Source organism: Suricata suricatta, chromosome 8 (assembly GCF_006229205.1).
Source record: "Suricata suricatta isolate VVHF042 chromosome 8, meerkat_22Aug2017_6uvM2_HiC, whole genome shotgun sequence".
NCBI lineage: Eukaryota > Metazoa > Chordata > Mammalia > Carnivora > Herpestidae > Suricata > Suricata suricatta.
This window is the reverse complement of record NC_043707.1, coordinates 33,783,776-33,798,552: the sequence shown is the minus strand read 5'-3', so window position 1 is coordinate 33,798,552 and position 14,777 is coordinate 33,783,776. Positions and strand designations below refer to the sequence as shown.

Here is a 14,777-nt window from a genome sequence, read left to right as displayed (position 1 = left end):
TGAGTGCGAAGGCTCCACCACTTTTGAGCAAAGCGTACAAAGGTTCCGAGGGGGACAGGGCAGGAGCGGGGCCCGGACATTTACAACAGCAGGCATTTTCTCTTCCTCTTCTTGACGGGAGGGGGGCAGAGAACCGCTCGAATGGCTTCATCAAACACTGTCTTGAGGCCCCGCTGCGTGAGCGCCGAGCACTCCAGGTATTTTACAGCACCTGCCGGGAGACAGCCGGTCAGCCACCCGCTCTTCCGACCCGAACTAGGGCAGGAAGCGGCTCCCCAGGCCCTGCCACCTGCCCGCACGTGCGGCCCAGCAGAGCAGCCTGTGCCCCCCTGGTGAGCCATCAACAGGACCCGAGTCGGAAAACACACTTTCTATTCCCCAGCTGGGACTCCAGTCTGTCACGAAAATAAAATGCATGAAAGCAAGCAGACGTGAAAATGCAGGCTCTCCTACCGATCTCCTTGGCCATGGCCAAACCCTGCGGGTAGGTGATGGGAGTCAGCTTCTTCTCCTTCAGTTTCTCAATCGTGTCTTTGTCGTCCCTGAGGTCAAGTTTAGTTCCCACCAAGATGATGGGGGTGTTGGGACAGTGGTGTCGCACTTCCGGGTACCACTATGTGCAAGAGAAGAGAAGTCACAACATGCTTCCTCCCTCATGAACTTTCTCTGCCTACATCACAAACATGGGTGCCCAGCTGTCCCACCCATGGCCCTGTCCATGGCCCCTCAGAGCTCTTAGCAGATAGCAAATGCCGCCCCCCCCATTCTTTCAAGAACCACAGGGCTACCTGTGGGCATTTGATCAGCAAACCAGGACTCCTAAGACTTAACAGAACAGGCCCTACTGGTCTGTAAGGGGGGGTGAGGGGAGTAGGAAGGAAAGGTTCCCCTCCTCCCCAAACTACCTTTTGGTAAAAGGAGTCAAGTTGTTGCATCAATTCTGAGGATCCTACCTACACACACTCAGCAGTGAGAATGAACTGTGTGGAGTGAGGTCACTTACTCCCCCTGGCCACCTTTCTGATCACAACTGAATGACATCCCACGTGTGTCATGTTTCACTAGGAAGTGTGTGAAAGACACAGAAGGGGAAAGTTACAGCCACTATTTTTATCACATGACTCCATCAGATGGATGTGAAAGTGCTCTTTATTTTAACAAGGAGCACAGCGTTTCTGAATCAGACCCTGAAACTTTAGAGCTCTACATAAGAGAGTCACAGAGTTCAACCACTTATCTAACAAAGTAGAATTACAAAATCAATTTCAATAATAAAACTTCTACCACTAAATGGTAATTTTACCTCCCGAAGATGACACTGTATTACAAAACATTGGTCTAAAACATCCCCACTTACCTTTGCTCGAACATTTTCAAATGATGCAGGACTCACAAGAGAAAAGCAAATTAAGAACACATCCTGTGAAGAGGAAAGACAGGCGTTTAGGACCGGCCTCACAGAGACGAGGGCACTTCACTGCACAAAAGCTGTGGGGACGAGTCACGAGCCCAAGTGCATGTACTACGCAGCAGCAGTTCGAGTCTACAGCTTACTCGCTGGCCCCCACCTCTTCCGTCCCGCCAGGCCCTCCCAGACCGGAACCGCACATGAGGCAGCCCGTTACTCATGAGAAGAGGGAAGAGGATTTACTACAATGTGCTAGAATTTCCTAGAGACTAGGAAGGCCTCTTATTTATATAAAGGGACACAACCAATGTCGAGGCACCACTCCATTATTTCTGTAAAACATGGTCTGTTTTTTAAAAGCAGACTATTTTATTGTGCATAAAATATAAACCTTTATTATTACATATGGACTCCTTAAGTGACTTAAAATTTAGTATATAAATGGTTTTGAGAACTGAACCCAATAGTCTGGCACAAATTCAGTGACTCTTGGGAACTGGGAATAACAGTAACCAGTATTAGGTTCAGTTTCCCCTCCTGAGCAGTATTATTTTAAAAATATGTACAAATCGGATGCTTGTCATTAAGCCCCCCATGTGCACATTAAGTACGTTCTCAGGTGACCACTGGGTTGCAATTAAACTGCCGCTTTAAGAGCTGCCACTAGCATCCCCGACACGGAGTGCCCGGCACAAAGCGGGCCCAGCTGTGTACTCATGGAGCACCTTCCACCGTGAAGGAGGACGTCGCCGTGTGTAAGCAGCGTCTTCCCGGCTGTCTGTCCTCAGACCCAAGCAGGGCTCTCTCTGGAGGACTCCCAGCGGGGCAGTCATAGCGGGAATGGAGATTCAAAGGAAAGCCGGTGCAGAATAAGTACCTGGAAGAATTTCCGACTAAACCTAAGAGCTCCTACTCTGTATTGTGTAGAGTCAAACTGAGATATTTGGCTGTATTAAAAATGCCCAAGCGCTCCTAAAATGCCAGGTTTCTAAGTCACTTCCCTAGAAAAAGGCAATTCTACTTGGTGAACTGCACCTCGCACGCTAACACGGTCCCCAGCTGGCACTTCTGATCCGCCAGCTGATCGCTTGTACCTGGACAGGGAGAGGACGCCCCCCAGAGCAGCTGTTCATCAAGGGCCCTTTCAAACGCCAGCGCATGCAAAGGCCCAGCCCTGCCGAGAATCACCGCGGCGGGCCAGCCCCGGGTTAGGGCACTTCCAAGCAGTGGGTTAGCTCAGCCGCACAGCCGCGCCTCCGACACCCGGGACACCGGGGGACACCAGAGCGGGGGAAGAGGCGACCGCAGCCATGCTCAGGCCCGCTCCGTGGAGCCTCCACGGCCCCAGCCACCCCCAGCCTGGGGCGGCCCCTCACCCAAGTCCCTCCTTTCACACGGGAGGAAGGCAGCAAGCAGTTCACAAACCGCTTTAACTCAAGCCGGTAGGTAAACTGTCTCGCTCCACTGAAAGCACATTTCATCAAGCAAAACCCAACCTCGAGTGAACTGAATACAAAACACTCAAGGAACATGGGGCTCAAGAGGAAATCCTGGGAGAACTAAGTGAAATGAGAGAACAGATAAAGCTTGCAACTGAAGTCGATTGAAAGTTTTACATACGGCAATCGGCTTGTCTTTGCCCCTGGAGGTTATATCCTTACCATACGTTTCTCCAACCTAGTAATGCATGAGAACTTTGTTTGAGTTTAGTAAAAACTGAGGAAAATAAAAGTCAACATAATCCATTATTTCTTCATCAGAATTGTCTCACCCTTCCCAAAGGATGTGAAAGCAGAGGATTATCTAGCATCCGTGATGCCAAACCCCACCAAAACGGCATCACGCCCTGTGAAGCTCACGGTAAAGACAAGAGGTCAGGCACACACGGGCCGGGGAGGGGGTGGGGGGACACTCCCACAGCAACACACAGAAGATTCCTGTCCGGCAGCGTGGCCACCGCGCCTTAGGACACAAGCGCCCACCAGATGAAGTGCCACCGGGGCTCTGTCCCATTAGGAAACAGGAAGAAAGTGTCTGTGCGTCCTTAGCCAAGGTGCATCCGTGTGTCCACTGGCAACAGGCATGCAGGTCAAAGATCTGAGCCTACGTTCTGAGACACAGGCGGGGGGCAGTGGCCACGAACGGAAGCACACCTGTGCCCAGGGCCGGGCCTCGGGGAGGAAAGGACCCCGGAAGCGCTGCTGGTCTGAGCTTCCCCCCCATCCCCGAATTCCGGGAGCTGTGGGAGGGGAGCGACCCCCAACTGCCCCCGCCCCCAGCCCTCACAGCTCTGGACAGGACAGGCACCCAGAGTGGACGGTGTCTCCAACATCCACTATGGCTTTCAATCCATCCTTTTGTTCCAACAAAAATCCAAAGACTCGCTCTTCAAGCAGCACAGAACCTTACTCGTCTTCTGAGAGATGGACAAACAAGAGAATTAATTTCCTCTCTCTTCTCTGGCTTCTCTGACCCACAGCTCTGAGAATATGAGAGTTGCCATTTTCACCTATGGGCTACTTTTGAAGATTTGCACTCCCAAAACCTTGACATGATGCCAAATCTTTATTGTGTCCAGGGACCCCTGGGAATCAGCCACAAAAACGCAGCTTCAAAATATCCTCATGCACATCTGTTCTGCCCTTTTCAATTTCTAGAACATCTTTTTAGATGAAGAAACAGGCTTTCCATCCTACATGAACATTCTGCCATCTGCCCGTTCCTTTCTCCTTTCCCTAGACTAAATATGGCTTTAAAAAAAATCTAGTGCTTCTAAAAAAAATAACATGAAAATAATAAAACTTGAAAAGAAAATGTCTAGTGCTTCTGGTACCTCGGTCTTCCAGCAGCGATTCGCTCCAGCCTTCGCTTTCCAACCCAACGCCCCAGACTCCTGCCGCTCGGCGGCTCGGCCTCAGAGGGTGTCTCCTGGTCATGAGGGTCCCCAAAGCTTCTGGCAGGGGCTGCCCGAGTGTGTCCTGGAGCCTCGTATTCCCCCAGGGGCACCCCTGCTCGCAGGTTCCACTTCCCTCCAGGCTGAAGCTGCTCTCCTGATGCTGGCAGCCGATTCCTGACCACACGGGCTCCCGCCAGGCCTTCGTGACTCGGCTCCGTGTCGCATACTCTACTACCCCACGGTCATGTCCGCCGCCTCCCCCGGGGTGTGTGGAGGGCACCACGGAACCGGGGCGAACTCCGAGGCACTGCGATCTCCCGCCTCCGAACATCCTGTAGCTGCTCACCCTCTCGCTTTCTCTCTCCCTCTCTCATTTCCTTCTCTTCCCAAGGCCTTCTGGCCAGCTCTTGCTTCCAGGCCTGGAACAGTTCTTACTACAGGCATCTAGGAACCCGGCCATGGAGCAGGACACAAACGGGGCAGAGCAAAGACGCTGTGCAGGTGGTACCCACGGGGAGCTGCTCAGGAAAGCAGCGCAGGACAAAGACCAGGGCCTCCCTGAACCCAGGAGCCAGCCTGGGGCTCACAGCTCGGCTACTGCAGGTTCCCACCGAATGCGACAGTCTCCCAGAGCGCCAGGCCAGACCGCAGGGCCATGTTGACATGAGACCAAAAGAAACAAAGAGAAGACCACTTAACAATCCTAACAAGGTCACCATGCAAACTACAGTACGTCCCCCTCTCACAGCCAATGAGGCTGTGTGACGGGGTCTGGCCCACGCATCCAACATCCCGGCCCTAGACCTACCCTGATTCCTGCTGGCACCCAGCCCAGAGTGAGCCTAACCCGAATCACACACCACACCATTCCCAAGGTGCAGGTCTCGCTTGGGGCAGAGGAACAAACCCAACTTTATTCAGCCTCAGGCATGACGGTGGCCGGAAAATAGATAGTGGCTGCCACGCAAATAAAGTAGAGAAAGCCATTTGAAAACCAAAATGGCCAAGCCATTTCTCCTCCTGGTCCGGGTCAGCCCCGGCGTGCCCACGCTGAGCGCACACGGACACCACAGCAGGCCTGGCACCACAGTCCCCTGCGGGCCCTTGGCGCAAATGGCCTGGCATCTTGGGCAACAAGAGCCTCTCCGGACCCACACGGAGCTCAGGCCTTGTGAGCCTGGCAAGTCACACACGTTCCCACTCATGACTGTGAGATCAAGGCCTGAGCTGAGATCAAGAGTCTAACATTTATCCCATGGAGCCACCCATGAGCCCCTGTTACAGGATGTGCTTAAAGAGAGTATAAAGATTAATTTATTAAAGAACAGGAAAGCCTAAGGATGACTTCATTTATACAAACAAGAATCTGATGGGCAATTCCCACTGAGCGTGACTCCCTCCCTGCTCGCCATCTTCTGGAGAACGTAGAACAAACACCTTCAACAGACCTAACTTTGCTACACAGAGCTCCCAGCAGAGGACAGCAGCCCACAGGAAATATGACCTCTATTCTGGGGGGTCGCCAAGCACCTAATAGGGGTGAGACGTGGACACAAAACCATCCTCCGGCCCTTCAGGAGAGGGTCTGAGCGGTCATGGATGAGCCACATAGACAGCCTGTAGACCAAGGAGCCACCTTACAGTCAGTACAAAGTGCAGGGGCGTCCCTGCAGTCAAGGTGTTAGCCGGTAGCCGCCAGGCCTGTCCCCCTGTGGGACAGCGCCGCCCCCCCCCCCACCCGCCAGCGGAGCCTCCTCATCCATGTGACGCCAGCGGGCGCATCCTGCCACACAGCTGCTCTCCCAGCCCCCACTGCCCCAGGCACCTGGGATGCCCCTCCTGAGCCGTCTGAGGCCAGAGTCGTGCCTCAGGTCCCACCCCTCGGCCATCCAAGTATCTGGCAGGAAAAGCGCGCCTTACACAGAGAGGGCTCGGGAAGTGAAGCCCTGCCCCAGAAGGACAACCCCCTGCGGCCTGATGCAATCTGTCACTTTACCTGCATGTCTTGTGGCATACAGAGCAGGAACCCAGCCAAGTCACCTCTGACTTACTGGAGGGACTCTTTCTGAGAGAAAGGCTGCACCCTGGCCACACCCGTGAGTCACAGGAGGTTCCCACTTCTCAGAAGTGACACCCCACCCTTCCAGTCGGAGCCAGTGGCTTGAAGACTCCTACTTGTCTGTCAGTAGGTAAGCAAATCCACTTAAAACCTGGAGTTATCACGTACCCACTGGTGATGGGACAGTTTCCTAAACACGATGAGAACTCAAACCATCTGGTGCTCATGAGCTGATTTTTCAACACTTAATCACAGTTAATTTTTAGCTGGAGATTAACTGAGCCACCACTCATTCAAACCTCCCGTTTTACAGTTCTGGCCTTTTTTTTTTTTTTTAAGCACTGTTACAATTCAGCTCAAGGATAATCAGCAAAAATCTACAGCTCGAAGCAACTGGATTTGGCATTCCTCCAGCAGGAAATAAATAACAGAAGAGAATGACCGTTGCATTGTAAAGCTGTACTCAAAAGTTAAAACTATTGTTACTAAAAATAGGAAGTTAAATTTAAAAGCAAAAACAAGATGTGGGGAGGCGGGAACTCTGGTTATGTTCACCCACACTACGCCCCAAAGACCGTGATGCTCAGATCCAGCCAACGGTCCACTCCTGCCTTCTCCAGGGGGTCGCCTTGACCCTGACCCCTCTGTCATCTGGGCTTGCTCAGAGCATGCGCTGCAGCTTCCAGTCACTCGGGCCCAGCCAGCTGGACCTCGAAGAGCTCTCCAGATGTGTCAGTCTTCACAACAGCAACACTGGAGTGCCTGTGACCTGCCTGGACCCTTCTGTGCGCTTTACACATACTGCTCAGGTAATCCTACAGGGAGACAGGTCACAACAGAGCCCTGAGGAAATCTGCCAGGGTCACAGAGCAAGGAAGCAAGAGCACAGGGTGGAAACCTAAGGAATGTGCGTTCGTGCGTCGTCCTTTGGCCAGTGAGCCTCTGGAGTCTCCAGAGTTGTTTTAAAATACTTTTAAGATGAAGAACAAACATGTAACAAGAGAAGCAAATGATGCAAATAAGATAGTTCGTGATTTAAATAAAAGTGGTTCCTAAGCATATTTTCACCAGTTACTATTCTCACTGGCTTTTGGTACACAGATCATTTAATTGTCTGAAATGGAAACAACACTAATCTAGAAATTTTTCTGACTGGAGACAGTGGACATAATTTTACAAAACTGAAGCCTGAATCTACCTTGAGAAGATTTAGGTACTAAAGCCACAGGGGGCATCTGGGGGGAGCCCCTGGGCTGGCTTAGTCGGTAGAGTGCGTGGCTCCTGATCTCAGATTCATGAGCATGGATTCAATTATAAAATAAAAAGAAAGAAAAATAATATTAAACCCAAAAGACAAGTCACTAACTTGATTTTCAAAAACCTTTTTCCTAACAGGGCACCTGGGTGGCTCAGTAGGTTAAGCATCAGACTCTTGATTTTGGCTCAGGTCATGATCTCCCAGTTCAGGAGCCATGGGCTCTATGCTGACAGAGCAGACTCTGCTGGGAATTTCTCTCTCTGCCCCTCCCCTGTTCGCACGCTCACTCTCAAAATAAATAAACAAACATTAAAAAAAATAACAATAAAAAACCTTATTCCTAACGGTTTAACTTGATTCTGTGGTACAAAACTGTTACAAACTGATCATGAAACTACCTACTGCTGAAACTGGTTTGCAAAAACAGAACAGTACCTCTTTCATACAGTTATCCTAAAACAAAAAACAAAAGCATGTAAAATGCACAACACGGTATCTGCCAAAGAAATGAGAACAGGCAAACTCTTGGTTTGCATCTAGGGGGGACACCTGCTACTGAACTAACATGACCTTGTATCACTCAGTATGCCCGAAAGATGGCAATACAGCAGACCCCTGAACAATGGAGGGGGGGGGGCGTAAGGGTGCTGACCCTCCCATGCAATCGAACTCCATGTATCACTTGGACTCTGAAAATTTAATAAGTGGCCTGCTGCTGACGGGATGCCTTACCAGTGATATGAATCGTCGACTGACATAGGTTTCGTATGTTATATGCATTATGCACTGTGTTCTTACACCAAAGTAAACCAGAGAAAACAAAACGTCACTACAGGGGCGCCTGGGTGGTGCAGTCAGTTGAGGGTCCGACTTTGGCTCAGGTCAGGGTCTTACCATTCTGGAGTTCAAGTCCTGCGTCAGGCTCTGTGCTAACAGCTCAGAGCCTGGAGCCTGCGTCAGCTTCTGTGTCTCCCTTTCTCTCTACCCCTCCCCTGCTCATACTCTCTGTCTCTCAAAAATAAACATTAAAAAATTATTTTTAATTAAAAAAGTCACTAAGAAGATCTGGAGGAAGAAACATACTCACTGAAATGTACCTAACAGGCCTTCTCTAAGCGGCCAAGTGCATTCAAACGTGTTGTTCAAGGGTCAATTGTGCAAGCAAAGCCACAGGTGATCTGCAATTTCATATTCAGAAATCATGATTCTAAAGGACGCATTAAAAGTCAGTCATGATCCTTACTGTTTGCGGATAGGATAAAGGACGTAATCTGTCATAATCTTCTTGTCCAGCTGTGTCCCACAAGCCCAGATTCACTGGTTTTCCATCCACCATAACATTGGCAGAGTAGTTGTCGAAGCTGTGGAACGGAGTAAAAATGGTTAGTCGGTAGCTGTGAAGCATTAGGCACAGATCAGGGACCCAGGGGACTGCCCCAGCAAGGGTCCCAGAGGAGCCTTGTCAAGGCCAGGCTTGGCATGGGGCCTGCCAGGCAGGCAGGAGGACCATATGCAGGCCGAAGGAGCCGGGGCCACTAACCCGTGGGGAAAAAACGGGCCAGAGCATAAGGGAAACAAACCATCACCTGGAGAAACACACCCGAGAAACAAAGGACACGCTACTCAGTGCAACGGAAACAACGTGCTGTCAGCAAGAGCACACCTTCGCCTTCTCAACAGGACATTGAGATACTTGTGCCCCAGAGAAAGAGTACAAAACCAGTCCCTCTTTCAAATCCCACTTGTTGAGATTTTCTGCGTGCATGTGTGACTCACCTTCAACAAGGTGGCACAGCACAGAGCCACTGCACTGAACCAGGGTGACAATGAGGTCGTGGCCAACCAGCCAGGCCTGCCACTAAAACACGATGGGAACACTACACAAACCTGATGTGAGGGGTGATCACATACCATTTTCAGAGTAAGCGTGCCGGGTTTACACGCATACCTAAAGTCACCTAAAGTCGCTACACAAAAATTACTGAATGATAAACAGAGACAGCCCAGGAAAGCCTGGCTGACAGGAGGAAAATAAGGTTGACTTGACCCAATACAGCTGCCTGTAAGATACAATTTGGAATCCACCTTCACATACCCTAAACAGTAAAACTCAGGACTTCCTAAACTGCAACAGCAAAGCCCAAGTCTGAGCAAGGCTCCGAGATGGCTTAAAGAACGGAACGACCAAACTAGTTCTCACGAAGAGAAACTCTGGGGTACCCTGGGTACCATAATTCGGCTTCTGTAAGAAGAGGATAAATTATTAAATAAACAAGATCATAACTTTTTTTCCATCTGGGGAAAAGAATTAAGTGTCCACCTCCTACTATTCCAAAAAATAAATTCTAAATGAATTAACGATTAAAGCTTTAGTCACAAAAATCTAGAAAAAATACTTTTGCATCACTGAAGTAGGAATGGTCTTCCTAAGTAGGACATAAAACTCAACAAAGGCAGAGTGACATAGTTACATAAAAATATCACTTCCTGGGGTACCTTGGGTGGCTTAGTTGGTTGAGTGTCCAACTTTGGCTCAGGTCATGATCTTAGAGTTTGTGGGTTTGAGGCCTGCATTGGGCTTTGTGCTAACAGTGCAAAGCCTGCTTCCAATCCTGTCCCCCACCCCCACCTCTGCCCCTCCCCTGCTCATGCTTCTCTCAAAAATAAACACTGAAAAAAAATTAAAAACAAAAAAAATTAAACTTCTTTATGGCAGAAGACCTCATAATGAAGTTCAAAGACAAATGAGAGACAGGATTGGTATTTCTTATACACATAAGTTCCATCAGTAAGAAAACAGTCTCAGTAAGAAAATAAGCAAAGGATTTCAACAAGCCATCCACAGAAGACTACAAATGGACAGGGAATATCTGAGGGATTTCAACCCCACCAGGGATCAGAAATGCAAATAAGAAAGTAACTTTTTCAACTCCTGTCACCCACAGTCCAACCAGAGAGGCCTGCTTCAGTCATAGCTGGTCCACGTACAGCCTCTTGGCAGCAAGTGGGTAGTTATCTATCAGAAATGGAAATACCCACTCCCTTCGGATTTGGCACACCCTCCACTTCTCATCATCTGTCACATGTGCACAAAGACATGTGCGATAATGTTTCACACAGTAAAAATATCCCCAAACGAACCTCATGACCAGTGGTTCTATCAGCCACCATAGTTCAAAGTCACAGACAGTGATAATGATTTAGTCCTACTTGCATGTGGAGATGAGGAAAGTCCCTGCCATAAAATCAGAACAACACGGACAGTATGATCCTACTTCTGTGAAACTCTAGGCAACACTGCAGTGCACATGTTGTGCTCGACAAGGTCAGCACGGGTGGGACCTGAGGTGCTTCCTACCAGGATGGTAGCTGTGAGGACAGAGCTGACTTCACGGCTGCAGGGTGACATGTTATGAGGCTCAGTTACTCGGACTCCACAGAATCCCATCATCAGAAAAACACTTCCATCTCCACCCATTTCTGCTGCCCAGAGGGAATAAGCAGTTCGGTGGCCAATTCTGTCCTCCTGTAACCGCCCCCACCCTGTTTCAGTCCCACAGCCTGATAACTCAACAGTGAAACGTAACCATTGTGATCCCTCGCCAGAAAAGGTCAATTACAATAGAAAGGACTACTTCACGTTCCGACTCCTTGATCCTTCACATGAAGATCCTAGAGAGCCAAACTTATCTGACACTCTTACGTGATCCAGTCTTCACACTTCAGTTTGTTAACTCTGTTTCCTGAATGTCTAAAAACCAAGTAGGAAAACTGTGTGTTTCATCACAATGCAGAAACTTTACATTAGACTATTTTTTAAAAGCCCAAGTATCTTATAATCAGACACTGGTGAATGGTTTAAGTGGAAAATTAATCAGATCTGTTCATGTAAGAATTAAGAATGCCTTTACAGCAAAACAAAGGTCAAAGAAATTAAAAACACATCACAGACAAGTAAATTCCTTATTTAATTCAAGATACTTACACAGTGGGGATATATTCTCCAGGAAATGCATTGGTTGTGTAACTGATCAGTAGGCATGTTTTACCTACAGCTCTAAGGAGAGAGAAAAAAACCGATGTAAGTTGTTTAGTCAATATGAATGTAATCCTTTCATTATTCTGTTAAATTTATAGAAAAAGCAAGAAGTATAAACCAAGCACTTAGCATTAAACAGTTAACGCACTCATTTTTATCCTGAAATTTAAAGTAAACACATGCAAATTTCTCAAAAAGGAGGCTTCCTGCTCTGATTCGGCTTTAGCATTCACAGAACCAGCTGTTGAATAAGCATAGGTTGAAGAGGAACAATAGTTTAAAATGAAAGTCTCTTGTGTGAACATTTGTAAAAGTGTCTCATCCGAGGAATCATTTCAATCCTCATTTTGATGCATACTGATGTGCAGACACCGCCTTCCTCCACAACTTCTACTTGGTTGCTAAGTAATATACTTTGCTGCCTCAGAGTGGCAGTGCAAACCCCCCACCTTTTAAAGCCTTCCCCCTGCAGCAGTAAAGACTGTTCTGTAACAGCGCGCTGAGTCACAACCCCCCCCCCCACAGAACTGTCAACCACAAAGAGCCACACACAACTCACTTCACTCATCTGCATTCACTGGCCACTCCGCACACCCATCCATCCTCACACCTCATCATACCCCTTTAGAGCACCTAACACCGTACATTCCAGACATAACTAATGGCTCAGGGATTCTGGCCTAAACTTCCCAAACAAAGCTGCAAAGAGGAGAAAGTAAAAAAGAATCATGTAGAAATTCTCCAGAGACATTAGGTCCTCCTGCACAACCAGCAGGGGGTACAGGGTACCACGGGGCAGAGGTCAGAGTGGTGGCTTCAAGTCTCCGAACTACTTGAAATGTTCATGAGAATATCACCTACAAATTAAGATCACTGTGCCCTTAACCAAGAAATGAATTCCAAATGTGACATTGTCAGGGTGACTTCAGGGGCTTCTCAGACCCTGTGTCCCCAGCCTAAGGATTCACTAAATGCTCTCCTTACAAGAGCCCATCTCCCTTCTGTTGGCTTACCAAGGTCACATCTCACAATCAAGTTCTGAGCTGTATGATTTTGTTGTCCAATCTCAACTACTATGAATTAGGCTTCGCCATAAAGAAGTTAAGTGCTTTTCTATTTTCACAGCACTCCCAGCTTAAGGCGAAAACCTCTCCGTGAAGACAGATTACAGGCCCATCCGGTCTGCCAATACTTGTTTTACTCATAACATTATTAAGGGCTTAAAAATTGGAACTCCCCCACCCTGAAGACCTCACAGACTCAAACATTACATTACATCATAGGAAGTAGCTCCCAGCTCCTAAAGGCTTTCTAAACAAAAATGACTCATTGACTGTACATTTTGTTAAAAGCTTACAATGTCAAACCTACATAAGCAGGAGATAGAGATCTGTAGTCATTATCCTAGATATGAGACCCAGGGTCAACTCTGTATCACTTACTAGCTGGACTTTTTTTTTGGGTGAGTTTCAACTTCCTTATGCCTCAGTTTTTTCAATTATAAAATGGATGCAAAACTGCCAACTCCATCACAAAACTACTGAAAGCATTAATTCTATTTCGGTCTATACCAACAAAGTGTATGCTATGCAAAGAAGTATAGTAAGTACTGAAGACATTGCAAGGAATAAGACTTCATGGAATTTGTGCCGTTAATTTTTTTAGTGTTTATTTGTTTTTTTGAGAGAGTGAGTCAGAGTATGAGTGTACGAGGGGCAGAGAGAGAGGGAGACCCAGAATCTGAAGCAGGTTCCCCAGGCTCTGAGCTGAGAGCACAGAGCCTGACACAGGGCTAGAACTCATGGAGTACCAGATCATGACCTGAGTCATGACTGAGCTACCCAGGTGCCCCATTTACGTAGTTATTAAAGTAAAAAATGAAGAGTGCATGGGGCACCTGGGTGACTCATGATTTTGGCTCAGGTCAAGATCCCATGGTTTGAGGGATCAAGCCCTGCACTCACAGCAGAGCCTGCTTGAGATGCTCTTCCCCACCCCCCCCACCCACCGGCCCCATTCATGCTCTCTCTCAAAATAAATAAAACTTAAAAAAAGAAGAAGAAGAAGAAGAGTGCAGTCATTACATAAAATTTTAGGTGTGACAAGTATTACTAAAGATAGTCTGGGGGGTGCCTGGCTGGATCAGTTGGTAAAGCATCCAACTCTTGATCTCAGGGTCCTCGTTTGAGCCCCATGTAGGTGTACAGCCTACTTAAAAGGAAAAAAAGGTATCTTTTGGGGCACCTGCGTGGTTTAGGGGGTTAAGCACCTGACTTAATTTCAGCTCAGGTACTGGGCTCTGCACTGGGTGTGAAGCTTACTTTAAAAAAATGTGTGTGGGGGGGAGGCCTGGGTGGCTCAGTAGGTTAAGCGTCCAACTTTGGCTCAGGTCATGATCTCACAGTTAATGAGTGCAAGCCCGACATTGGGCTCTTTGCTGACAGCTCAGAGCCTGGAGCCTGCTTCGGATTCTGTGTCTTTCTCTGCCCCTCCCTGTTCTGCCTCTCTCTCTCTCTCTCTACCTCTCTCTCAAATATAAATAATAAACATTAAAAGGTTTTTTTAAATATGCTCTTGGAAATGTACAGCAAAAGGATCTAACCTAGTCTTGGAGCTGACTGAGGAGGCCGCAATGTACACTGAGTGAAGACATGATAGGAGGAACATTCTAGGCAAAAACAGCAACATTCATGTGGAGGCCCAGAAGTCCAGCACAACTGAAGAACCAAGAACTATGGGGGAAGCAGCAAAGGAAGCTTTGAGGAGGTTGTCATCTCTTCGTGTTAAGGACATGGGACTTGATCCTACTTGGGAAGTCCCCGAAGATTTTTAGTTGCCAAGAAACCATTAAATTTGCATTTTTAGAAGCAGCCTCGGACTGCAGGGTGGAAAGAGGACTGAGGAAGGAAGCTGAGACTGGAAACAGGAAAACAAGGGTGGTGTGAACCAATGAGGAGGACTAGGGGCAAAGAGAAGTGGGCCATTTCTAGAGCTTCCTAGGCATGCGGCAGAGCAAGAAGGTCCAGCCATGGGCTAGACGTGGTAGCTAGGGAAGAGAACAGGCCAAGGCCATCATTTCTGACCCTCTTTTCAAAATTACAAATGTGTAAAAATGTT

At 48.2% G+C, this 14,777-nt stretch overlaps 1 protein-coding gene across 1 annotated transcript; it reads right to left on the bottom strand.

Moving 5' to 3' along the window:
• Window positions 1-6: 6 nt before the first annotated feature.
• Window positions 7-14,342, bottom strand: RAC1 (Rac family small GTPase 1). The gene is made up of 6 exons (XM_029947476.1): window positions 14,263-14,342; window positions 11,607-11,678; window positions 8,865-8,982; window positions 1,358-1,420; window positions 454-613; window positions 7-211 (listed from the first exon to the last, which is right to left on the bottom strand). The coding sequence occupies exons 1-6, from the start codon at window positions 14,325-14,327 to the stop codon at window positions 81-83; spliced, it is 609 nt and encodes a 202-aa protein (XP_029803336.1). The 5' UTR covers window positions 14,328-14,342; the 3' UTR covers window positions 7-80.
• Between the last annotated feature and the right edge of the window lie 435 nt (window positions 14,343-14,777).

Bases quoted from the DNA above. Each gene is read 5' to 3' on its own strand.
- RAC1 (XM_029947476.1), bottom strand. From the start codon at position 14,327: ATGTTCCTCCTATCATGTCTTCACTCAGTGTACATTGCGGCCTCCTCA. The intron at 11,679-14,262 runs GTTAGATCCTTT...CTCTCTCCTTAG, and splicing joins TCAGTCAGCTCCAAGACTAG to AGCTGTAGGTAAAACATGCC. The intron at 8,983-11,606 runs GTAAGTATCTTG...TCCGTTCCACAG, and splicing joins GGAGAATATATCCCCACTGT to CTTCGACAACTACTCTGCCA.